This window comes from Indicator indicator, chromosome 26 (genome assembly GCF_027791375.1).
Source record: "Indicator indicator isolate 239-I01 chromosome 26, UM_Iind_1.1, whole genome shotgun sequence".
In the NCBI taxonomy this organism is placed as follows: Eukaryota; Metazoa; Chordata; class Aves; order Piciformes; family Indicatoridae; genus Indicator; species Indicator indicator.
In genome coordinates this window covers 2,442,248-2,467,449 of record NC_072035.1, presented here as the reverse complement: position 1 = coordinate 2,467,449, position 25,202 = coordinate 2,442,248, and the positions used below count along the sequence as shown (strand labels likewise).

At 42.4% G+C, this 25,202-nt stretch overlaps 1 protein-coding gene across 2 annotated transcripts in view; it reads left to right on the top strand.

The window, feature by feature from the left end:
• Nucleotides 1-25,202, top strand: part of PPIL2 (peptidylprolyl isomerase like 2) — a 76,334-nt gene that overhangs the window by 39,622 nt on the left and 11,510 nt on the right. For both annotated transcript variants that reach the window (XM_054392540.1, XM_054392542.1), the window contains exons 13-16: nt 10,439-10,528; nt 11,440-11,473; nt 20,402-20,519; nt 23,233-23,289. In XM_054392540.1, coding sequence (XP_054248515.1) covers nt 10,439-10,528; nt 11,440-11,473; nt 20,402-20,519; nt 23,233-23,289 — 299 coding nt within the window. The remainder of the gene's footprint in view (nt 1-10,438; nt 10,529-11,439; nt 11,474-20,401; nt 20,520-23,232; nt 23,290-25,202) is intronic.

The window sequence follows — 25,202 nt, the reverse complement described above, 5'->3', positions numbered from 1 at the left end:
GACCTTGAACACCCCCTGGGAGGAGGCATCTACAGCCTCCCTGAGCAGCCTATTCCAGAATCTTACCACCCTTGTACTGAAGAACTCCTTCCTAAGATCCATACTGGCCCTACTTTCTCTCAGCTTCAAACCATTCCCCCTTGTCCTACTGCAAGACACCCTTAGGAAAAGTCCCTCTGCAGCATTCCTGCAGGATCTCTTCAGGATTTGAAAGCAGCTTTAAGGTCCCCCAGGAGTCTTCTCTTCTTTAGGCGTATTCTACTCTACTAGTGATGCAGTTACACCTTCTAGAGGAGCAGCCTCCTAAGACAGGGTAGAGGCTTCACCTTGTGCATCAAGTCTAACTGACTTGAATGTGGAAGTACAAAAGCAGTGTGGTGCAATGGTTAAAGTGGAGAACTAGGAGCTGGTAAACCCTTTCCCATGAAATTGCTGGAGGCTGTGGCTGTGTCGTTTGGTTACAGATTTTTTTAAATGAGTGGCATCCCAGTTTTGCTTCCATAATGAGCAGTAAATGTGGGTAGAATTCTGAATTCCCGGGCAGTCACATGTTTCAACGATGCCTGATTGCTGGAGTGCAACTATGCAAATAACCTAGGCTGCCTGTTGGAAACAAGCAGCCCTGCCTAAGAGTAGGGAGTAGCAGACTCCTTGTCTCTGTACCTGTGAAAGGGAATAAACATTCTTGTCTTTGCCTCTAGGTTGCTTTGAGGCTTTCTTGTTTAGTGTTTGTACTCTATTTTTATTGTGGCATGGAAATGCGTGACTTTAAAAAAATATATATATATGTATATATAAATATGAACCCAGTCCACAACAGCCTGTCAAAATGATCCACAGGTGGTTTGGTGTGCTTCTCTCATCTCTCTTTTGTGAGTTCTCTTCATACAAGTGGTCACTCTTGGGTGATGATCTGGTGGTTAAAGACATGCCCATAGTGGGAGCTGAGTGCTGATCTGTAGCTGTCATGGCAGTTTGTGTAAACTCACCTGTCTCTCAGGTTTTATAAAGTTTAAGGGCAAGTTGGCATAACAAAGAAGAATGTGAGATGGATTTCAAAGCTCCATCCAGCACTCCAGAAATGCTCTTTGAGGTTTTAGGACCTGACAAACTGTGCTTAATGATGATGTCTTGGCATAACTATCTTAAGAAGCCATTATTCTTCAAACACTGCTGTTTTAATCTTTTGAGGCCCCCTGACCTGTTAAATATGCCTGTGATCTATAAATGTGTAATCCAGCCCCTTTTCTTTGAAATAATTTCTCCTTTTGTGTGAGGGACTGTTCTGAAGATCAGAAGCCTGTAAATTTCTAATCCATTTCCAGTGGGAAAGAAGTGAGTTGCTGAAAAAAATCTTTTGACCTCCTGGCCTGATAAGATAACCCAGGCTTTCTGAATCCCTCATGTTCTCTCTTACTTAAACATCCATTCTGTCAGCATCATCATGGCACTGTATGGCAGATAACTGGCTGATGTCTTACCAGGGTCTGTTGACTCAGTGTTGTGGTTGCAGGGATCGAGTATGTGATCCTGATGTGATTGCAAATGACTTAGTACATTATTTTTTTCATCAAAATAGGACATTGTAGGAAGAGTTGCAGCTCCCAACTTTGAAAGTTCTTGCCAAAAGAAACTAAAAAACAAAACTGTCCTTTTCCAGGAGGAGAACAGCTGGATAAAAATGTTTGTTATTTCTTGGTGTGCTGTTATCTTGAGGTGCTGCAACACAGACAGATCCTATTGCTCTCCTTTGTGGTTGGGAGTGGAATGGCTCTGCACAGCCATATTGACCAACCACTTCTAGGTTGTCCTGAAGCCAATAGCTTAAATATTTTTAATTTGGGGGGCATAACACCCATGACTGAGAAAGGAGAAACATGTTGATGTGAGAAATGCCTCATTGGGATGCTGCTATTGTGTGCTTGTCCTCAGTGCTGTTTTGCAGCAGTGAAGGGGTAGTGAAAGTCCCTTATGTTCCACACTGCTCATGCCTGTATGGGACATTCAATGTGGGGTTGAGAAGGGTGTTCAGCCACCTCCCTGTGAACTTGTCCCTGTACTATGGGGCTTGCTGCCCGTGGCCATCTCTGCATGACTTCCTGTCAACCGTTGTCATTGGGTAATTGGTGGGAAGGCTTTTTGCACATTTGGACCTTTCTACCTCCCCAGCTTCTGACAAGCTGTATCTGTGGAGGAAATCAATTGTAATTGGATTTTGTGTCACTTGTTTAGGTGACATTTGACAGTGCAGGCATCCTATACCAGCTGTGTCTGCCACTTAGGGATCCCAAACCCGAGGATGAGGGGTTGTGGTTTGGAGTTACACAGCTGCTGCTCTTCATCTTTCTCTGACGTGTTTATACCTTAGCTCCTCTGATGAGAGCAGGATGACCTTGGGAGGCTGACAGCTACCAGAGCTTTGCTGTCTGGTGTGGAAGTGCTTACAGGTTGTATCTTCTGAAAAGGTAGAATTTATGTGCAGTAAGTTGCAGACTGACAAAATGCCAGGAAGCCATCTTGGGATCTGGGATACTCTAAGTTTTACAGCTGCTAGAAGTTGCTCAAGCAGTTAAAGTTGCATCTTCATTTAGACTGTATTCACTGGTGCTATGTTGTCCTTGCTGGCCCCATCCTCATCAGCACCCAGCCCTGCACTGCACTGTCTGACAAGCTCCCCAACCCTCCTGTGACTGACAAATTTGAGGGAGAAGAGAGAGCTATGTTCTCCCACTGCAATAAATAAATGATAGAGGAAAAGTCATGACTGTGGCTAGGGATGATGACTCTGGAGAGCTAATAGTTAACACTGACAGATTAGATGCCTTGTTTAACTTGAGTTGTGCTCAGCTAAACTGATTGATTGTCCCTATATTTGCAAAAAAAAAAGAAAAATAAAACTGGAGTATGTCATTTGTTATTGGCATCTTATCTAAGCTGAACATCTTGCTTAGGCTTTGGAATAGTTTTGGGTTAGCATCTTTAATGTCAGTACTGTGGAAGAAATGCCTTTGAAAAGTGAAATTTAGCTATCTGCTGGAAATCTTTGCTAAACAGCTAATTAAATTACAGTGGGTTTCTGTGCAACGAGACTGCAATAATTCTGCTCTTTGTTCTAAGCAACTCTGAACCTTTGAGATACCAATACAGCCAAATGTTTGTTATGAAGTCAGCAGTCTCTTACCTCAGGCACAGGTTTCTCATTCCGATTCTTTCTTAACAGTCTGGCCAAGTGTTTTACCCCACAGTGCTGATTCTTTCCTCTCTCCCAGTGCTCACTCACTGGAACTGTGCTCTTCTGATCATAGATCTCAAACTGACCCCAACATATTTGTGAGTGGTGTCCCTTCTATGAACTTTGTCTTTTCTGAACTGAACCACTGTAGGCAGTGGCTCTTTGCCACCAGAACCTGGCACTGCCTCACCCCCTCTGGCATATAGGGGAACTGTTATCAGGGAAGTGGAGCTGGCAGGGGGTGATGTTCAGGTCTATGGTAAATGTTTTTCCTGCAGGAAATGTCCTGGGCTTCCCATAGTGAAATTCTCCCCTTGCTTTTGCAGTGAGTTTTGTGGAGTTTAGGATTTTCTTGGCCATTTTTGCTCTGAAACAAATGGAGTGTGCGCCTAGTCAATTAGTGCACAGTGAAGCAGGGTAGCTCAAATCACCTTCTAGTACAGTCTGGTGCACTGAAATACTCTAGAAATGTTCATATGTCCAGTTTCTTTCCATGACTCAGTGGAGGGAACAGACATTAGCACCCAATAGATGGTGAATCCTGAAACCACCCCATTCCTCTTGCCTCTGACTAAGCCCTAAATCCAAGCTTTTCTTAGGGCATCTTTCCTGTGGCATTGCAGATTGAAAGGGATGGGGAGAACAGAGTTTACACCTTATAAAATCACCTCTTTATGGGCTCCTGCATTAGAAGAGTTGTTAGAATGAACAATTACAAGAGTGAAAATGCTCTGTGTAAAAAAAAAAAAAAAAAAGAAAAGAAAAGGTGTGTAGATGGACTAAAGCAAAACAAAATCCACCTTGCACGTTAAAAATCTGTGTTAAAAGAAATTTCAGGCATCATCTGAAGCTTTTGAAATATCCATCACTAGTTATGTCTCTTAACAGTGGGATTCTGGCATTTGTGTGATAAGATGAAGGCTACAGAATGCCATTTTAACTTGTGAGGAAGGAGCTTTTCATGATTTGAGATTCTCTGCTTCGAAACATAGGGTTAATGAGCACATATCAAGGCTGCGTCGTTTAGTGCATCTACTACAGTTCATCTGATTTAGAGACAAAAAGACATGAAAGGGAAGTGGAATTAACACAAGGAAATTATACAGACATGTGAATGACAGCTTCTGAATGCTTAGTGTGAAATTTCTCTTCAAGGTTCATGCAGATCCCCCAGGGATGGAGCATTTTGAAATGATTAGCTCTTCACATAGTAAAGCCTTCTTCTTTGCAGTCATGGCAACAACTCTTTCCCCATCTCCTGTACCTTGGCAACAGGAGTGCCATAGGTTTTTCATCTACCTCTGGGTGGCTTTTTAGCTGCCCAATACAAATTCTGAGTTAACTTTTACAACTGTAATGACCCATTTTAACTGATGAGAAAGGAGAGCTGCAAGCTGAGAAATCAGATGGTGACCTGGCTTAGTTAGTCTTACCTCTCAGTTCTCAGGGTTCAGCAAGAGAGATGAATTTTCACTTGTTTGGAGCCACCATTGCTGGGAAAATGAATCTAAAATTGGCTGAGTTAATGCTTAAGAGTGGAACAAAAGAAAATCTGCATTTCACCTTGAACTTTATAGTCAGGGTTTTTTCCTGTTTTGCTTTGATTTCCTAAACTCTATATTCCTTTCTCCAGTGAGTTCCCTGCAACCATGATTTCACAATCCATGTCTCACAATGATAGAATGGCTCAGGTTGGAAGGGACCTCAGAGGTCATCTACTCCAACCTCCCCACCATGGGCAGTGACACCTCTCAACTAGACTCAGCTGCTCAAGGCCTCATCCAACTTGGCCTTGAACACCCCCAGGGAGGAGGCATCCACAACCTCCCTGGGCAACCTATTCCAGAGTCTCATCACCCTCGTACTGAAGAGCTTCTTCTTAAGGTCCGGTCTGACCCTACTCTCCCTCATCTTCAAACCATTCCCCCTTGTCCTAGTGCTAGACACCCTTATGAAAAGTCTCTCTGCAGCCTTTCTGTTCCCCTGTTGTGTTTGCATGTGTATTCCAAGTAGCAATCCCTCTTGAATTCTGAAATTCTGAGCCAGGCAAAGTGTTTGTGCCATCTTCTGGGATATAGACCTCTCCTGGATTCCTATCTCAAACTGTTTATTAAAATTTTACGACTTGCCTTGGGTGTGAATTTTCAGCAGTTGAAAGACAGTTATCTGGCATCTACAAAATAAATAAGGAGCATAGTTGGAGCTGGAGACTCATTTTTGGTATAAATAAGATTTTATTCGTTTATTTTACTGTTTGTAATGGGGAGAGAAAAGTGGTTTAAGTTGAAGGACATCATACAGCAACTCTGTTCATTTAAATGGTCCCTACTTGTCTGAAGAAAAGGAGGATTTGTCAGGCCTGTCCTACCACACTCTTTGGAGATGAAAGCCTTCCACAGTTTTTAAGTTTGACTTCTCAGGACTGTCATAGCATCCCTCTGAGAAGGTACTGCAGTAGTTTTAATGCAGAACCTTTTTTCCTGTTGGTGGCTTTCAGATCAACACTTTATCAAATTAATGTGGCATTTTTCTCTGGACTTTCTTGTGTAGAAGTCTAAGTCATAGTCAGCAGATTAAAATAACTTAAATCATTTCCCGTGTAACGAATAAAGGGGAGAAAGTCATTTTGAGGCAAGAACAGCCAGAAGTAAAAAGAAAGCCTGGATCCCATTGCCGATAGTGAGGCAACAAGAAACTGGTGGTGCCTTCTGAATTTCTGCATTGCCAAGGGCCTTGACCTTCCCCTCCTCCTTCAGAAATGGTGTGAGGCAAGAGGTGTTAAAGAAGTTTCAGAAGGAGTAGACAGCTTTGCTTTCCAAGACTTGGAGTCTGATATCTCCCACAAGATCTTACATTCAAATAGCAGTCAGGTTTGGTTATACTTAATTCTCATCAGCCTTTGTAGTTGTAACAAAGACTTCAAAGACTGCCCTTGTTTGTATGGTCAGTGCAGAATGTAACTTCATGCTGAGGACCTGCACCTTCCCCACAAACCTCCAGCCTTTTTGTCCTGCTTTGGACAGGATACTATTCTGAAAGGTCCCTGAAATGTGTTTGGCAGCATGAGATTTGGCAAGAACTTCAACTGCTTTGACTAGATCAGATAATCTGAGCCAGAGATTCTAGATCATAGAATCATAGCATGGGCCAGGCCTGAAGGGACTCCAAAGGTCATCCAGTCCAACCTCCCCACAGTCAGCAGGAGCACCCCCAGCTAGCCCAGGTTGTGCAGGGGCTTGTTGAGCCTCACCTTGAATATCTCCAGGGAAGGAGCCTCAACCACCTCCCTGGGCAACCTGTTCCAGTGCTCCACCACCATCATAGTAAAGAACTTCTTCCTGATATCCAATCTCAATCTGCCCTTCTCTAGTTTGAAGCCATCACCCCTCGTCCTGTCCCTGCAGGCCTTTGCAAACAGTCTCTCTCCAGCCTTCTCATAGGCCCCCTTCAGGTACTGGCAGACTGCTGTTAGGTCTCCCCAGAGCCTCCTCTTCTCCAGGCTGAACACCCCCAGCTCCCTCAGCCTGTCCTTGCAGCAGAGCTGCTCCAATCCCCTGCTGATTTTTGTGACCCTCCTCTGGACCTTCTTCATCAGCTCCATGTCCTTCCTATATCGAGGGCTCCAGACAGTACTCCAGGTGAGTTCTCACCAGAGCAGAGGAAAGTGGCAGAATCACCTCTCTGGATCTGCTGGCAACGCTGCTTTTGATGCAGCCAAGGATGTGATTGGTCTTCTGGGCTGCAAGCTCACACTGCCTGCTCATGTCCAGCTTCTCATGCATCAGCACCCCCAAGTCCTTTTCCTCAAAACTGCTTTCTAACTCCCCATCCCCCATTCTATATTGATAGTGAGGATTGTTCTGGTCCAGGTGCAGAACCTTGCACTTGTTCTTCATGAGGTTCACCTGGGCCCACCTCTGCAGCTTGTTCAGGTCCCTCTGGATGACATCCCAGATCAGCTGCATGATTGAAACTGGGTTTTATTACTGATTGAATGCACACCTTTTTATTTGTGTCTACAAAAAAGCACTATAAAAGGTAATGGTAATGTTGCTAAGGAATTGTTTACCTGCCAAATGTATCTGTAAGATGCATGAGGTGACCATGGGAACCAATTTGGTGGCAATTATTTAAAGAAAACCTTGCAGTGAAATTATTATTTCACATAGACTAAATATTTCTGCAGTTGCATTTGAAAACAAGCTTGTTTCTGGAAAAGGAATAACAAGGAGGGAACCATTTAGAGAAAAGGGTCAGCATAAGTCCTACATAAAAAATACATTTCTAGAGCAAGGTTTTTTGATGTATATTTTACAAATTGTGTTTTGAAAATAAAGAGGAAATCTGTATTGGGTTAGCAGCTCTGGTTTGGTATGCATTCCTAGGGGGCTCAGTCTTTTGCCTGATTTCATTTTTCTTTAAAAATTAATTACAGGCTGCTGTATTCCCCCCAGAGAACTTATTAACTATGTCTCTCTCTCCAAAGAGTCCTTGGCTCTCAGGAGATGAAATGCCTTGGGCTAAAAACCACTGATTATATTTCTGATTTGTAAAGAACTTTTTTTAACTCATTTTTATCCTTCCTGACAATTTTCATGAGCGGGAACTGATGGCACTGCCTTGGGATGAAGGCTGTTAGGGTGTTGTCACAGAATGTTAGGGGTTGGAAGGGACCTCAAAAGCTCATCCAGTCCAACCCCCCTGTCAGAGCAGGATCACCTAGGGCAGGTCACACAGGAACACATCCAGGCAGGTTTTGAATGTCTCCAGAGAAGGAGACTCCACAACCTCTCTGGGCAGCCAGCTCCAGGGCTCTGGCACCCTCACAGTGAAAAAGTTTTTCCTTATATTTCTGTGGCACCTCCTCTGCTCCAGCTTGCACTCACTGCCCCTTGTCCTACCATTGGACATCCCTGAGCAGAGCCTGGCTCCATCCTCCTGACACTGCCCTGCACATTTTTATCAACATGAACGAGGGCACCCTTCAGGCTCCTCTGCTCCAAACTCAAGAGCCCCAGCTCCCTCAGCCTGTCCTCGCAGGGAGATGTTCCACTCGCCTCAGCGTCTTTGTGGCTCTGTGCTGAACTCTCTCAAGTGATTCCCTGAGGTCCTGCTTGGACATTTAAAGGAAAATTGTCGATTATTCTATAAAACGGAAACTGTAGGAAAACTTCCTATTGCTTGAAACAACTTTTGTGGAAGATATTTACTTACTAGTTGCCCTCAGGATGCTACCAAAATATATTTCCCAGTGGCATTCTACCATAAAACCATTCTGGCACCCTTACCATTTTAACTCAGTAATGAATTACATAGGAAATCTGAGATCATAGAATCATTCAGACTGAAAAAGACCCTTGAGATCCTCAGGTCCAACCATTAACCCCACTCTACCAAGTTCACCACTAAACCATATCACTAAGCACCACATCTAAATGACCTTTAAACACATCCAGGGATGGTGACTCAACCACCTCCCTGGGCAGCCTGTTCTAATGCTTGATCACTCTTTCAGAAATAGCTGGGATAAGATTGCATTAGAGTTTATTTTCCCAATTCTGGCCCAGCTGACAACTGTCATCTCTATCTGTATAAAGTAATTAAGAAGGGATCATTATAAAGAATTTATCATGGCAGGTTTAATTTGTTTGGCTAATTAAGAGACATTTCAGTGTCAATAAAGAAGGATGAGAATGATTGTGTTTCAGATGAGAAAACACAGACAAGTGAAGTTCTGTATGGATCTGGTTTTAAAGAGATACAGATTATGTCATCCTTACATGATCCTCATCAGGCTTGCCTTATTTCTTTTTTTATGTGCTTTTAAGTCACTTCAGGTTGCCTGGCTCAGTCTCACTCTGTCTCTGCAGCTCTCAGACCAAGAATGATGTCATGTCATACCAATGCAAAGTGAATCAGTGTCTTTCAGAAAGAGCTTCAAGTCTTATGTGTGTTCATTGACAGACATCATGACTCATGCTGGGGCTTTACATGCAAGCACATAAAACAATAAGGATATTTTCAAGGCCTGTAGCAACTCGGATTACTTAGATATCTTCTTTTGTAAGACTGCAATGTACACAATCCACAGTGATACTGGAAAGCTTGGCCAATTCTAGGAAACAGGCTGGGTTCATGTTTGCATATCTGAAGATATTTTAGTATTGCAGAGAAGAGAATCTGTACAGTGGAAGGTTAACTAAGTAGATGGTAGATTTTTGGAAACAGATTGTCTTTTTATTTTTCCTGTGGTCTAGTGACCTGTAGGGTCTCATTTTTACTTCCAAGTTGTAAAGAGGACTGAATACTTCTCTCCTGGTTAGCTTCAATGTGCTCACTTTGAAATGGTAGAACAGAGAAGCCAGGTTCTTTCTTATTCATAGAATCATGGAATGGTCCAGGCTGGAGCCTCAACCACCTTCCTGGGCAACCTGTTCCAGTGCTCCACCACCCTCATAGTAAAGAACTTCTTCCTGATACCCAATCTAAATCTGCCCTTCTCTGGTTTGAAGCCATTACCCCTTCTTCTGTCACCACAGGCTTTTGTAAACAGTCTCTCTCCAGCCTTCCTGTAGGCCCCCCTCAGGTACTGGCAGACTGCTCTTAGGTCTCCTTGGAGCCTCTTCCTCTCCAGGCTGAACACCCCCAGCTCCCTCAGCCTGTCCTTGTAGCAGAGCTGCTCCAACTCCCTGCTGATTTTTGTGACCCTCCTCTGGACCCTCTACATCAGGTCCATGTTCTTCCTATGTTGAGGGCTCCAGACTTGTACACAGTACTCCAGATGAGTTCTCACCAGAGCAGAGGAAAGTGGCAGAATCACCTCTCTGGATCTGCTGGCAACACATCCGGGAAATTAACTTTTTTCAGTGCTTGAAGTCCATCTTTGGGACAGGATTATGATGCATTACAATAAGTTACCAGAAGGTCTGTGAGACTACCTGCTTTCACCCTCACTATGTCTACTGGGAGGTCATCTTACCAGAGCTAGTGTTCAACACTTCTTTGTGCTGATTGGAAGAGATGGATTTAATTTGTTTAACACTCTGTGTGTCTCTCCACTCTGGTTGGAGTTTTTTTTCTGTAGACAGAAACTCATTCCTCCTCAACTTCATGATAGGTTCTTTGTAAGGCACAAATGAAAAGTGGTTGTTGTAAGCGGTGACCAATTTGATTGTCTAAAGGTTTTACTTTCTTTTTGTCTTTCAGACACCCCGAACATGTGAAAATTTCATCAAGTTGTGTAAGAAGAACTATTACGATGGAACAATTTTTCACAGATCAATTCGTAACTTTGTGGTGAGTATTGAACTCATCCTGTGGAATGCGCAGTACATGAGGTCCTCAAAATACTTATTTATTAGTTTCTTCATGCATGACAACCTGTGGTAAATGTATAATAAATATGCTATCAGAACAAGGATGATCCTGACTTACTCAATTTGTACTTGCTAGTCTTACTAATTGTCTGACTAATATTGTCACTTAGAGCATCACTGCATTGAGTAGTGCTTTTGCTGGTGTTCCAGACAAAGCCTTTGAGAGTCATTGCCTTGGCAAGGCTCTTGTTGTCTTCCCCAAGCTGTGGGTGGGTGGTTAATGAACAGAAGGGGAGAAAGAGAAATGCTAATTTGGATAAATAATGCTGTGGCCTGTTGAAATTCCATTGACATGAAACTTTAGACAACAGATGAATTTCAGTTGTGGTACTTTAATCATAGAATGGTTTGGGTTGGAAGGGACCTCCAAAGATCATCCAGTCCAACCCCCCTGCAGTAAGCAGGGACATCCTCCAGTAGATCAGGTTGCCCAGAGCCCCATCAAGCCTCACCTTGAAGACCTCCAGGGGTGGGGCCTCAACTACCTCCCTGGGCAACCTGTGCCAGTGTTCCAGCACCCTCATGGTGTACAACTTGTTGCTAACATCCAGTCTAAATCTGCTCTTTAATTTCAAACCATTACCCCTTATCCTATCCCTACAGGCCTTTGCAAACAGTCCCTCTACAGCCTTCTTGTATCCCCTTTCATGTACTGGAAGGCTGCTCTAAGGTCTTCCTGGACCGCAGGGGGGTTGGACTAGGATGACCTTTGGAGGTCCCTTCCAACCAAAACCATTTTATGATTCTGTATAACACTGAGCAGAAGTGGCTTTTAAGTATTTAATATCTTTCATCCAGATACATATATAACCCATTATTTTAATTCTGCAGATCCAAGGAGGTGACCCAACTGGAACAGGAACAGGTAAGGCTGAGTTTGAATCAAGTAAACTGGTTTTACTTCCTGTACTGTGTTGTTACATTTGTCTCCAGACACCTTGTAGAATAAAATTTTCTACAATTTCTAAACTTTTCTATCTGTGAGTATTTCTACCTGAAAGCAGAAGTTTTATTGTTATACTTTTTTGACTTTTTTAATTGTGCTCAAAATTTCATCCATTACATTCTGGTTCTGAAGCTTGGGTACTTTTCCAGGCAGAATTCTTGTTGGGTCTGTACTTCCTTTTTCTTCCAGAAAATAAATAAATTATAATGATTTTACAGCTGACCTTCGAGAGCAAAGAACAAAGGAAGAAATACATTCATGCAAAGCTGCTATAAAATTCAGTGTTAATGAAATACTTGAGACCTGCCTCAGAATTGGTGAATGGCCAGGTGCCATCTGTTCTCCCAGCTAGATGCCTTGGAAAGCCCAAGCTGCTCTTTTTCTGACTTTTAGGTTTCACTGTTACTAAATTCTTCTGCCTGTTCTTAGTTGGAGATCTGCATGGCGGTTATTTCAGACATGGCCATAGCAGCTGAAGGGTCTTCAGAGCCTTGCCCACCAGATTAGATATGTCTTGCTGCTGTGAATGTGCTCATTTTCCACTTGCACCTTTAATCTACCCACTTGTAGGTGTCGCAGCCTCCACAGCTCCGCTCTTCATCCCGTGGGGTTCTGGGCATTTTCATTCTACTTTATACCTGTGTCACTTGTATATGCAAGCACTGTATTCTTCTGTGCTCACAGCTCATCCAAAGAAGTTGTCTTTGGAGTTGTTAAATGCTTCAACTCTGTTTAATTTGTAAATAATGTTGTGAGTTGACTAATAGCTTTTCTTCTATTGCATGTAATAATCAACAGTTGCATGCTGCAAGATGTGAGACTAGTTAAAAGTTCCATGTTCTGATGGCAAAAGCCCTTTAACAAGATTTCTTCCTGCATATGCTTGGGCTGTCAAAAGAAATGTGATTTCATTTTGTTGCAAGGAAAGTTTCAGTTCAAATCCCAAAAGACATAACTAGGAACATCTTTTAAAATGAGAAATTAAAGAGGTGTCAGGAGATGGGAGAAATTTAACAGGTTGACTCAGACACCTTTCACCCTTCCTAGGGTAGAGTTCAGACCCTTCTATGGAATGAAAATTAACTTGCTGCTGTCACACTTGTCTCTGTGCAAATGGTAGAAGTATTGTGACACAGCTCAACAGTTGGCAGAGGACTGGCAGTGCAGCTGAATTGAGGGTCAAGACACAGCTGTACTGGCAAAGCAAGTAGGAAGTAAAGTGCAAATAAGCCCCTAGGGGAGACGACCTCCTATGTATATTCCTTTACTTAAAAAAAGGAGTCTCATGACCTCTAGTCTGTTCCATGTTGTTTTCCTCCTTGTCATTCTCAGTTCCGTATGAGCACATTGCAGGCGACACACCTCCCAAACACCTGTCAGGGCTATTAAAGCTCTGAGAAGATGGACAGTGTAGACTGAGATGGATAAGTGTTGCAGATTTGTAGAGACTGTTTGCAGTCATTGCAGACCTCAAACAATGCAACTATCCTCTTTGCAACTGAGTGGGTTTGATTTTTTTTCTAAGACAGGTGAATTTTAGGTATTCTCACAGAACCACTTATTGCATACAATAATGTGACAAGAAAACGTGTGGATGGACAGCCTGGTGGGCTGCTAGATTTCTTTTGAACTCATTCCTGTGTGTTTAATACTTATTTAAATGCAGCCACTTAGTTCACAGAGTGTAGCAATCTGCCAGGATTTGTTCCTGACTACCTGATAGATCCTAAGCACTTGTATGTGAGGCAGGAACCTCGCTTATGTATCTCGAGCCACGTGCTGTAGGAAGGTGGCCAGACCTAAGGTGCCTGTCTGGCTCTGTGTCCTCTCCACAGCAGCTTGGCCAGAGGAAGGTACAACTCAGGGCAGTGTAAGAACACAGCAGATGTAGTGATGCTCTCTCCAAGCCTCCTGTGGTGTAGAAATTTTTGTCCATTGGTTTTCTTGTGCTCAAGGATATGGTGTAGTAGTGGCCCTGGTAGAGTTAGATAATGGTTGGATTTGATGATCTTGAAGATCTTTTCCAAAAAGAGTGATTTGGTGATTCTGTGATGTGATCACAAGCATTCATGTTAAGAAACCTTTGGAGTAAAGCACTGGGGGATTCAGTACTTTGCACCTTTTTTACCTGGGTCGTCTATGATATTTTTAGTATAAATGCCCTTTTTTATTTCTCAAGGCAGCTGGAAGGAATTTTAGTATTTCTTTGACTCACTACTTAAAAGAAATATTAAAAGATGCATCTTTGAAAGCCAAAAAGCCCATAAGATTTAATGGTCTTTAGATGTTTGCTTGACTTCTGTAGCATCAGTGAAGCATATGAGGAGTAGGACAGGGCTTCCTTCCCAGATATTTCACTTGGCAATAAGGAATACTCTCTGAAGGTTACCTTTTAAGTGGAGGTATTTTAAACTGCCAGAATTGTTCCTGTTAGAGCCTTTTGTGGGAAGACTTTAGGGAAAAAAAGAACATCCTTTGTTTCCTCTTCCACAGAGAACCTTCTGCTTTAATTGAAATTTTCTGGCTAAGAGGTTTGAGATGGGGTTTTGTTTGTCTGTTTGCTTAAAAAAAAACCACATCTTTTCCAAGCTGATACATGGAAGGTACATGAAGCCTGTATATATTTTTCTTTTTCTTAATATACACTTAATTATTCCTGTTCCTCAGCTCAGGAACTGGAACAGACTTGTTCAAAAACCTCCCCACCATTTGGTTTCTGGCATCTGACACTCATCCCATGTTCAGCAACAGGTGCTGGGTTTATGGTTGCAATAGCCAAATGCTTGGGTGATCACCCACTCCATTGCTAACTAAGCCCTGGACTGTTCAGCTCTGGGTGGATCTGGGCACATTCAGTCCAACATGACATAAGGTTACATGTCACACGTACACACCTCTGCTCTCAGCTCACCTAAATAAGCATGCTTGTGGTTTGGAACCCTTGTAAAAGGCCAAGCTGGTTGTTACTGACTGTCCTCTTCCACAGCCACTCCAGCTGAGCAGTCCAAGCTGTAAGCAGCACTGATCCTTAATTCTTTTTTATTGGTTATGCAGTACCCCAGTGTGTCCTTTTTGATTATTTGGTTAGGTTGTCACAAAAGTAGCTGTGACCTAGCAGACACAAGAAGGACAACCGACTCCTGGTACTCAGCAGTTAACCTTAGGATAGAGGAGAGTGGAAATCAGCATTGTGATACCTGGAAGTTGAGATACACTCTGGAAAGAGCGTGGGGAATAGCGCTTTAGCCTAGCTTAGCCAGCAGACCTGCATCTCCAGAGCAGTTAGGTATGAGCTCCTGTAAGGCTGACACTGCTTTAGAGCACCAAACTAATTTTCTACAGCCTTCAACTTAATGTCTCATCAGGCTACTGGGAGAAATGTTATTGTGCTGCAGCAGCTTATTTCTTTTGTAACAAAATAACCTCCCATCGAGGCTGCGTGCAGAGCAATGAGCTGAGTCATGGTCAGTCTTTGTAATGATTAATTATTTGCAAGAGAATTTTAGATTTGTCATGTATCTCTTTTTTCTGCTCTTCATGGCAACTAAGTGGTTGAACACTGTGAGTAATTCTAACTCATGCTAGTGCAAGTGGAGCAGCTGCTATGTGTTTTCAATGTTCCAGATAACAGAAGAAAATTCACATGTAGGAAAAACAGGCTTAATGTCCTAAAGCTTTTGTGTGGAGAGGGGGAAACTATACACAAAGCATTACATTTTCAAAGCAGCACAGGTGTTTTTCAGCTACTTTTACTTGCAACCTGTTGGAAGGTCTCATAAATTGGTTTGTGTGTGCCTCTGTCCATTATGAATCCAGGAGGCACAAAACAGGCATAAACTGGCTGTAAAATTCCAGGCCAAAATACCACTGGTAGACAGGAATTGCTTTTTTCCTTGGCAACAAGTAGAGCTCCTCTGAACTGTCAATAGCAATGGACTGTGAACAAACTTGGTCAGTTCTGCAGTGTGGTTTCCTAAAATGTAGCAGGGTTTAGAGGCCTTCTGGAATGATTGAAGCTCAGCAAGAGGACAAGAGCAAGACCTTTTTATCTGGCAATACACTCCTTTAAGATTGCAGCCCCTCTGAAAATCCAGCCTCTGCTATGTGGGGTTAGAAGTACCCTAGCCTCTTATCTGAAAGGAGAGCAACACTTCCTGGCTGAGCCAAGGCTTTCATATTTGCAGAATTGTTCCAGAATCTCACTTGGAAAGCTCTACAGAAGTGTCAGATGTTATTATGTACCTCGTTGTTCCAAATGACAAGCAGAAAATTACAGCAAGTAAGCCATCATTTTTGTGAATCAGAGCCCTCCCACTTCCTTACCACTGCTTAGCAATTTTATGCCAGAAAAAGGAAGGATTTATTTAAAATCACAACTGTCATGAATGATGATTCCCAGCCCACACCTGGCTTTAGGAATGCTACATTTCTCAAGCTTCAGGTGCATCTCATAGCTCTTTGCAGAAAAAAAAAAAAAAAGTTGTACAACTACTTTAATTTTACCTAAAAAATTACGTTAGGGGAAAAAAAATATCTTTAGAAGGAACAAAGTCTGTAAAAGAAAAGGGGTGGGTTAGTGCAAAAGCAGTCTGAAAATGTGACTTTTTTTTTTTCTGTGCAGTTGCTGATGTGTGATTGCCTCAGATGTCAGTTTGGATCTAGTCACCTTTTCACTATCAGCACAAGATGCAGATATAAGACTGCATAACTAACCACGCCTCAGTTACAGACTAAATATATCTCACCACTCTGGCTAGCCATGGAAATGATGAATACAGTCTCATTTTTCCTATGAGCTCTGTGGTCTGTTTGGTTTCATCTCTGTGTAAGAGTTAGCTAAACACCTCTTTAATTTAAGAGAATGTTTCTTTTTTATTAAAAATGTGGAGAAGTGGCTCCCAGCTGCCTTCAGCTTTGAATCTTGGGTAGCTGGCTAGGCATGAGATTATTTTTTCTGTGGCTCCTGAAGGCTTTGCATTGTATGGATTAAATGTTGCTAGAAGGGCAGTGTATTTTCATGGCTGATCCCAGGTGCATTTGCAGCTTTGTGCAAACAAGAGACCTCCATGTGCAGGGTTGTGGGGGCTGCACCGATCCAGCCAGTGGCAGCACCCATGTGGGGCCATGTCTGCTGCTATGTCTGCCCCTCTAATTTTTAGCCTAGAATTTTTTTTCCAGCACTTTTTGTAATAGGATCTCAGAAACATTTGCAAGTCCAGTAGGCACACAGCTCCACTGTGACAGGAGATAATCTTATCAAGGAGTAACCTGAGAGGAAGGTGAAGTGACAGGCAGTGCTGCCCGCTGTGAATCTAACACCCAGAGCCAGTTCTTGTTTTCTTTGGGCTTTGCTTGTGGGCTGCTGAGTCAACTTCAGGGGGAGATTTTTGCATCATCCTGACTCCACATATAGTGAGTGATGATCTTTGTGCTTTCAAAGGAGGATTTGGGGAGTGTGAGGAGGAGCCACCTCCCCTCATGGCATATACTGGAAGTGTAACATGAGAGGGTGCCACAGTCTCATCTCCTGTCTGTCTGCATCCATTCTGCTTTCAGAAAATGAGAAAGATGGCACAGCCATATCTCTCAGCCCTGCTGGGAATCAACAGTACAATCTGCTAGGTACTTCTGAATGCCTCCTAATTATCAGTTGGAAGTCTGTAACCTCTGAGTTGCTTTTCCAACTCAGCTCTACTGTAGAGAGCATGATGTAAGAATCTAAAATCCCTGTTCCAGATCCCTATGGCTGAGCCTATGCTGTCACAGCTATAGATTAATGTGGGATCTGTACTTAATCTTCAGGGAGAAGGTGATTCTGAGTTTCAGTAATTAAAAAAATGTATACATTTAACTCACCATCTTCTGGCTTGCTCTGTCTGGTCCTGCTTCAAGCAGATACTTGAAGCCTCGAACAATTCCAGAGATTAGCAGGAGTTTAATAAACAGCACATTTGAGCTATTTTTAATTTGAGGAGAATACATTTGGGGTGTTGTTGTTTTGTTTGTGTAGTTGTGTTTGGTTGGTTAGTTGGTTGGTTGGTGAGGTTTTTTCCTTTCTTCTTTGTTTGTTTTATTTGGGGGTTTTAAAATATTTTTAATTTAAACATTTGGGTTTGGTTTTTTTCTTTAAAACAGAACAAGACTATTCCCCAAACTATTCCTGTACTGCTGTCTTGCTGCCTTTGCAGTGTCTCCCCTGCCCCTTGGCAGCCCATGCTGCCAGGCCTCCACAGATACTCCAGCTATGGCCTTTTAGATGAATGCTGCCCAGACCATTCTCTGTTCTTGCTGCAGCTCCTGGGCAGACAGAATTAGCCTTGGAAACAGCTGTATGGCAGACAGAGAGGAGGCAGGGACTGGATCTCATGCTGTAGCTATCTACTGAAATATTAGCACTTTTTTCCAGAGAACTAGAATGAACCAAAGTTAGCCTGCTTACATGAGAGATCAATTCTGACCCACAGTGTGTGATCTGAAATGAAATCATACAAAAATAAATAGGCAGAGCTCATTGCTCCTGTCTCCAAGCTCTTGGCTCTGGTTGCTTGTTGTGCCAGAAAGAATCTCTCTGTCATTCACGATTTTTCTTTGTCCTTTTGAATTATTTTCGTCGCCCAGCGAAGGCTTCAGGCTTGATTCCACTCTCTCAGCAGTCTGACAACACTGTAGTCCCAGCATCAGCTGGGAGCATTTGAAGGATGTAACAGACTCAAGGGTTTGGCCACTTGCTGCTGTGCACCATCTCTCAATAGGCTGTGTTCTTTGCGTATCATCTGAACATTTCTAGACAGCAAATGCTTCTCTAGGTTAGGACTCATAGCAACTGCATCTGCTTTACAAATAATGAGGACTCCTTTGAAGTAAATGACGTGTTTCTCTAGGGGAAGTCCAAATGAAGGCTGTTACTTGGCTATGACCAAGGACAGAAAACACAGGCTTGAAGCAATGGCACCACAGCATGTGGTGGTGCAGTCCTGGTGTTGCTCCTCCAGGCCAGGTGGAAGTGGAAAGGTGAAAACTGAAAGGCAGGGAGGGGAAGAGAAGTTGTGCACAGAGCATAGTGCTGTTGATGGGCAGAGGGTCTACAGGCTTTGCAGGTGTGTTGCTGGGTTTGGGCAGCACCTGTTGGTGTGGAGCCTTGCTATATCTAGTGCAACTTGTTTATTTACTAACTTATGAGAATATTGTTTTTCTGGGCAAAGTAGGCAGCAGGCATTGCACAAGCAACCTCTCTTGGCACACACAAGGAGATTCATTAGCAAAGAAAATTACTGGCTTCTGGTAAGACATTTTCTAATAGGTGGAATACTTTAGATTTGGCTAGAATATGTGGGGTTTGGCTCCATCTTCAATGCAGTATCCCTGGCCACAGCTCCACTATACCCCTTTCACCCACTGCTGAAAGAGACTGGGATATGGGATCAAGCTGATGTAATTTAGCTGATCTCAAAATATTCAGTGGCCAGAGATTGCTGAAGTAATCACTTCTCTGCTCCTGATTGCAGAAAATCCCTACAGGGCTTGTCCCCTTTTGCTGCCTCTTGTCAAATTGCAGAGCAGGCAACATGCAACTCTATTAATAGGTCTTTTGAGCATGATTAATTGGGGTTTGAAATGGGTCCGTTTCTTCCAAAATTTCCTGCTTACTTAATTCCACTTGCACTTGCGGCTGTCCACGTGTGATGCTTTGTTTTCATGGTATCACTTGAAACTCTTTTCTCACTTGATTCACTCTTGTGATTTGCTGCATAAGGTTTTCAGTAGGATCCTGGTTCATTCCTCAGTTCTATTTGCCACTTGCCTGTGCAGTCATATCATCAAATTGCTTTTCTGTTTTACACATGCACATGTAATACAGATCTGAGTCCTGCAGGTGCTTTACTGACCTCCTGCTTCACAAGCAGTACAATTGCTCTGGAGGCATCTTGAGCCAGTTCTGCAGCTGGCCCACTCTTGCTGCCTGTTTGGATATTTGTGTTTGTTTCATTTTTGATACTATCCTAGGGTTAAATATTTTTCATGGTTTGTTAAACAAGATTACGAATTTGATTCAAAAACTGTGACTCATCTCAACCTTCTTTTTTTTTCTTGTTAAGAATGATCCTAGAGGAAAATGCAAATGAAAATGTCAGATCTATCATAAATAACGTAAAAATGACAGCCAGGAGGAGAGGTCTCCCAGACCCTCTTTTTATGTCCACAGACACAGAAAAGAAATACAGGCTTTGGAGGGCTGGGTGCAAAATTGTATCATCCTTTTGATTTCATTGCATTCAAGTGTTTGCATCATCTGAGTATGTAGGCCAAATATCTTAATTCTTGCCTTTTATTTTGGAGCAGTATATATCATCCTCCTTCATTGTTTAGCAGGAATGAAGTGTTTGAGCTTATGGCTCCTGATCTCTGTTGATTCTCTGAACGGATTTTATCTCCCTGATATTTGATTTCCAGGAGCAATGCTATAGCCAGAGTGCAATTAAATTAGAAATTTGTTTTGAAAGATTTAATGTCTGGGGAAACAAAAAACAAAACAAAACAAAAACAGGAAAATTATGGTGAACCAACAGTAAAAAATTCAATCCTTGCCAGTTCTTTAGCACACAATAGATAATGCTGTTGATAAACAGTTGGCAGTGTGGGGACAGAGAATTGTGTTGCCAGCTGCAAACATCTGATTTCAAGGGCGTGCTCAGATACTAACCTAGTGATGGGATGAGGTAAGAATATATTATACATGTAGTGATCAGAAGTGCCAGAAACCTTGAATTTCATGTCAGTGCCTGTTACGAAATGTAGTGGAGAAACTAATGAAAACAAACATTTCTTCTATCATCTTTTCTCTTTAAGGAGGAGAATCTTACTGGGGAAAACCTTTCAAAGATGAATTCAAGCCCAATTTGTCTCACACAGGACGTGGTGTTCTCAGCATGGCCAATTCAGGACCCAACACAAACAAATCCCAGTTGTAAGTAGTCACTTGCTTCTTGTGTTTTATTGTTTCCCTCTAGACATTGTGTCTTAGTCTGTTAAGAAAACAAATGACATTTTACCAGCTACTCTTTAAAGTTCAGTCAAGTGAAGTATTCTGTTGAGTGCTGCATATTGAAATCAGTGTAGCTGCAGCTGCTGTTGCCCAAGCCAGGAGCAAAGGGGAGCACTGCAAGAAGACCTGTAGGTTTATTACATTGTTAATTTCTCTCTCCTGGTGGTGTGATTTGAAGTTTTTGTTCCTTTTCTTTCTTTCAGCATCCCTGCTATATCATTACACCTCTCCACTCTATTTAAATTTAGCCCCATACTGAACTTCTTGAAAGGGCTTAATGAAGGGGAACGTGCACTCTGTGGAAATGTTGCTTCTTTTTACTCTCTTAGTTTATAAATAAATGAGAACAGCTCAGCACTGTTGAATTGTGTAGAACCCAGAGGCAGCAGAGTGCAGACTCTGGAACTGAGAATGACTTTTTATTGATGTACAAAAGCAGAATGAGCACTAAAAGGGGGGGGGAGGAATGAAGAAACAGGAAGAACAACAAATGAAATGCAAAGATATTGCAGCTGTAATAACCTTCTTTATGTGTAACATTAATACAGGAGTTTGCCTGCAACCTTTTGAACATGTTCTGTCACTTTGAGCCAACTGCTTATTGGTTGCTCTCTAACAGTATAAAAAGTGGTTGGTTAATTGGGAGTCCCAGGAAAGAGAACATGTGTTTGTGTACAGTACTGCCTGTTGGGCCTGGGGAGGGAGGCAGAGAGGGGTTTCTTGGTGTTGGTCTTTGTGATGCTAAGCATTATTATGGCTTGTAAACTCTGCAGGAGTGTGGTTAGCTTTAATTAAACACAAATGCTTGTTTCAGGGCCTTTAATAGGCTTCCTCACATAAAGGCGTTGAACAGTTTGTAGGATGGAGTTGCTGTAGAGCTTATTCTGGATTTGAATGTTAGTGCCAGCACTCAGGTGCTAAATTAGGAGACAGTAAAGGCTTTTTTTTTTCTTTTTTTAAATATTCTAGAAACAGAAGTTACAGAGACAGTTCATGAGTGATGTGCCATACTGAGTCACATCGTCTGCTGCTGTGGATGAGATCCTATGTTTCCCTAAAGTTTGCAAATGAAATATGAAGTTCCTTTCTATGTGAAGTCTTTGAGAGACTCCAGCTGCCCCTATTTATGAAGCTCCTTAGGCAGTGTTTAGACATTTCTGGCAACTGTTGCCACCTTAGGAACTGGGTGAATGGTTCTCCACATACATGATAGGCACTGCAGTGCAGGGTGAGTTGGGTGCCCTGGGTAAGGTGTTGCTGGAGTAATGTTTAGCACTTCTCCTCCAGCATCATCCTGAGTTATGTTAATTCCATTCCCCTTAATTTTATTTTGACTGTGGTGATGGATGAGGAAGTTTCTCTGTACGTGCACTATTGCTCAGATTTTTTATATTAGCATGCCACACAACTGACCACTTGATGATCTTAAGTGTTGGATATCTGGCAACAAAGTGGTGCAAAGACCCATGCACAAGGCTAACTTGCAGTGTTTGACCTTTGTGGGAGTTTGCATTCTGCACACAGCATCTCAAAGCTTTCCTAGAGCAAGCTATGGATTGTCTGGCAGATTGCAGCCCCTCCTCACTGCAATCATGTAACTTCCTGAGGCAGCTGCTTATATGGAAAAGTGCTTCTGGAATGCTTATATATTTTTAGCTGTCTCTAATGTAGTTTAGCAGATGGAGACAGGGAGGAGAGCCAGCACTCCATGTCCAGCCAAAATGGGCCATTGTGGTCTGCAGACCACAGTGTGGAAACCTCTGTCTCATAGGCTCATAGTCCAAGTTTTCCAAAGAAGCATTAAGCTTTAGAGAAAAGTTGCAGTAGTAAGGATTGCTTTGGATTTGGTGCTTTAGTTCCCATGCTTAAAAATACAACCCCCAATTAAAAGTCCAATTAATTAAAAATCCAGGTTTCACAGGTTTTCATTCCTTTGGACATTTTGTTCTTCTGCCATGCTTGTATCTGAAGCACAAATTTACTGTGTCCAGAGTAGAAATGGATCACCAAAAGGCCAAGTGAATGAAAGAGGCAGATGCTGAGATGAATTTTAGACTTTGTGCAAGGCACCATGCTTGAAGTACTGTTTAGGGCTTGTTAGTAAGGTGTGAAAATGAGGAGTCAAAGGTTCAGAAATCCAAGATGAAACAGAGGAGTTAAAGGATGTTTGGCCAGGAGGGCTCCCAGAAAGGAGCCATAGAGGGAGCTTGTCCTCTCTCGGACAGCTTTTGCATACACTTTGTGGCTTTAAGCTTGGAGAAGAGAAGATTCTAGGGGATCTTATAGCTGCTTTCCAGTACCTGAAGGGATCCTACAGGAAGGCTGGAGAGAGACTTTTCATAAGGGTGTCTAGCAACAGGAGAAGGAGGAAGCTGAGGGAGAGCAGGGTTAGACTGGAGCTTAGGAAGAAGTTCTTCAGTACAAGGGTGGTGAGACTCTGGAATGGGTTGTCCAAAGAGGTTGTGGATGCCCCTTCTCTGGAGGCATTCAAGGCTGTTTTGGATGAGGTCTGGAGCAACTAAGGCTAGCTGAGAGATGTTCTTGCCCGTGGTAGAGAGGTTGGAACAGTTATCTCTAAGGCTGTTGTTGAATGCCAATGAGTCAGTTTGCTAACTTACGTCTTTCTTCATTCCAGCTTCATCACATTCCGCTCTTGTGCATATCTGGACAAAAAGCATACAGTTTTTGGAAGGTGAGTGAAGGATGTTCTGAGCAAACATACTCTCCTGTGTGTCTGAAGGCGAAAGAGAAGAGGCTACAGATTCTTGGCATTGACCTGGAGCAAAATCTTGTCTCACAATCCAGTTCTCTTGGTCATGAGTAAGTGGCCAGCATCACTTCAGTGCCAGTCATCAGACTTCTCCTTTTTTTCTCCTTCCATCACTGTAAGTTGCCTTACCTCCTTTCTGTGTGCGGCCCTCCAGGGAGTCATGAACAAAGTAATCATGGTCCTGTAGCCAACCATGTTAATATTTGTGCGTGCTAATTGCTGGGACACAAGAGATTGCCTCTTCAACACTGACACTCGTAAGAGCTGTCAGCCAGGAAATCAGTTATGACAGGGCTGTTCTTTGTCATAGCATAGATCACAGAGCTTCTACATAGGCTCCTGTAGCCCCCTTTATTTTTTTTTTCACTCTGTGCTTCTTTTCTTTTATTCCTGACAATTACCATTGGTATAAAATCAGTATGTTTGTGTGCACATGTGTGTGTGTGTATATATATATATATATATATATATATATATATATGTTTATGTGTATGTACAGAGATATTACCAATGCTAAGGTAGCAAGGGAACTTCCTTCCAAAATCTTTTCCTTCCAGAAGTATTTTCTAGTCACGCCCTCACATGCTAAAGATGAAGATATTTATCACAGAAGATATTACAAAATCTCTCTGTTACAAAATCTCTGCTTCTCCTGTTGCAGGTCCATGGCATTTACCATGCCGTGCAGAGCTGTTCTAACAAATGCCTCAGTGCAAATGGCAGGAAGGGGAATTCTACTAAGCCTGCCTTATTGGTAGCTCCTGAGAGTTGTACAGTCGTTTTTAAATCAAGATTTGGGTTTTGTTCTTTTCATAGTTTTATCCATTTGAAAGGCAGCAATTGAAAATAAATGCATGTGCTGTTTACTTTGATTGGGTGTCATACAACTGTGCTGTACAATGAAAGTGATCTATTTAATCTATCTTCTCTGGCTGTGGGTTCTTGAGGCAGAAACTGCCTTCATTTTAAACAATTCTTTTAGTGCTATTAGTTCCAGTACTGATTCTGCAATAATTGCAGCCTTTGAAATATATTTCTCTTTCCTTTCTCAAGTCTGCCCTAGAAAAAGTTGGAGTTCCCTTGTCATTTGGTGCAAGCAGATAAATAAAGCAAATTCTAATACTGAAAGCTGGGAGGAAGTATATTTTTGGAGGAGTTACATTACCCATATCTTAAGACTGTTTTACTTAAGCTACGATTTGAGTCCTCCTTGCAAATATCCCATTAAATCCCATACAATAATGCTGTTACCCTGAGCTTGCCACCTCATCAAATAGTATTTGGGTTAGGACAGCTCAGCTGAAAATGGGACTGTTCTTCAGTTCTGAATGCAACCTGGCTCCAGTGAGCATCCTGTATAGTCCTCCAGTGTCTTTGCTGTGTTTCCCAAGGATGCTCCAGTTTTACCATAATTCACCAGGAAAGAACTTAGAGAGAAGCTGAGCTTGCTGTAGTGCAGGGACTGCCTGCTCCCTAAAGCCTTCACATCATGTAGAACACCTCAAGTACCTTAGGAGCAAAATAGCTCAAGTGATGTTTCACACTGTACATTGCCCTTTAGAGAAGAATTCCTTCAGTCCAAGTAAACGTGGTTCAGAGTATAGAGCAGAAATTACACACTTTTAGCAAAGACTCTTAGTTTTTGAATTGTCCTTGCTACTCAGAAGCATGAACTTAGTTGCCAGCATAAAGAAGTGATGCTGCTTTTTCAGCACAGCAAATGTTTTTAGCTGAAATACAAAGGCAAAGCTATAAAAAGTGTTGGTTTAGAATCACATTTGGCTCCTTGCATGAAAACTACACAAAAACATCATCATATGAACACAGAGCAGGTA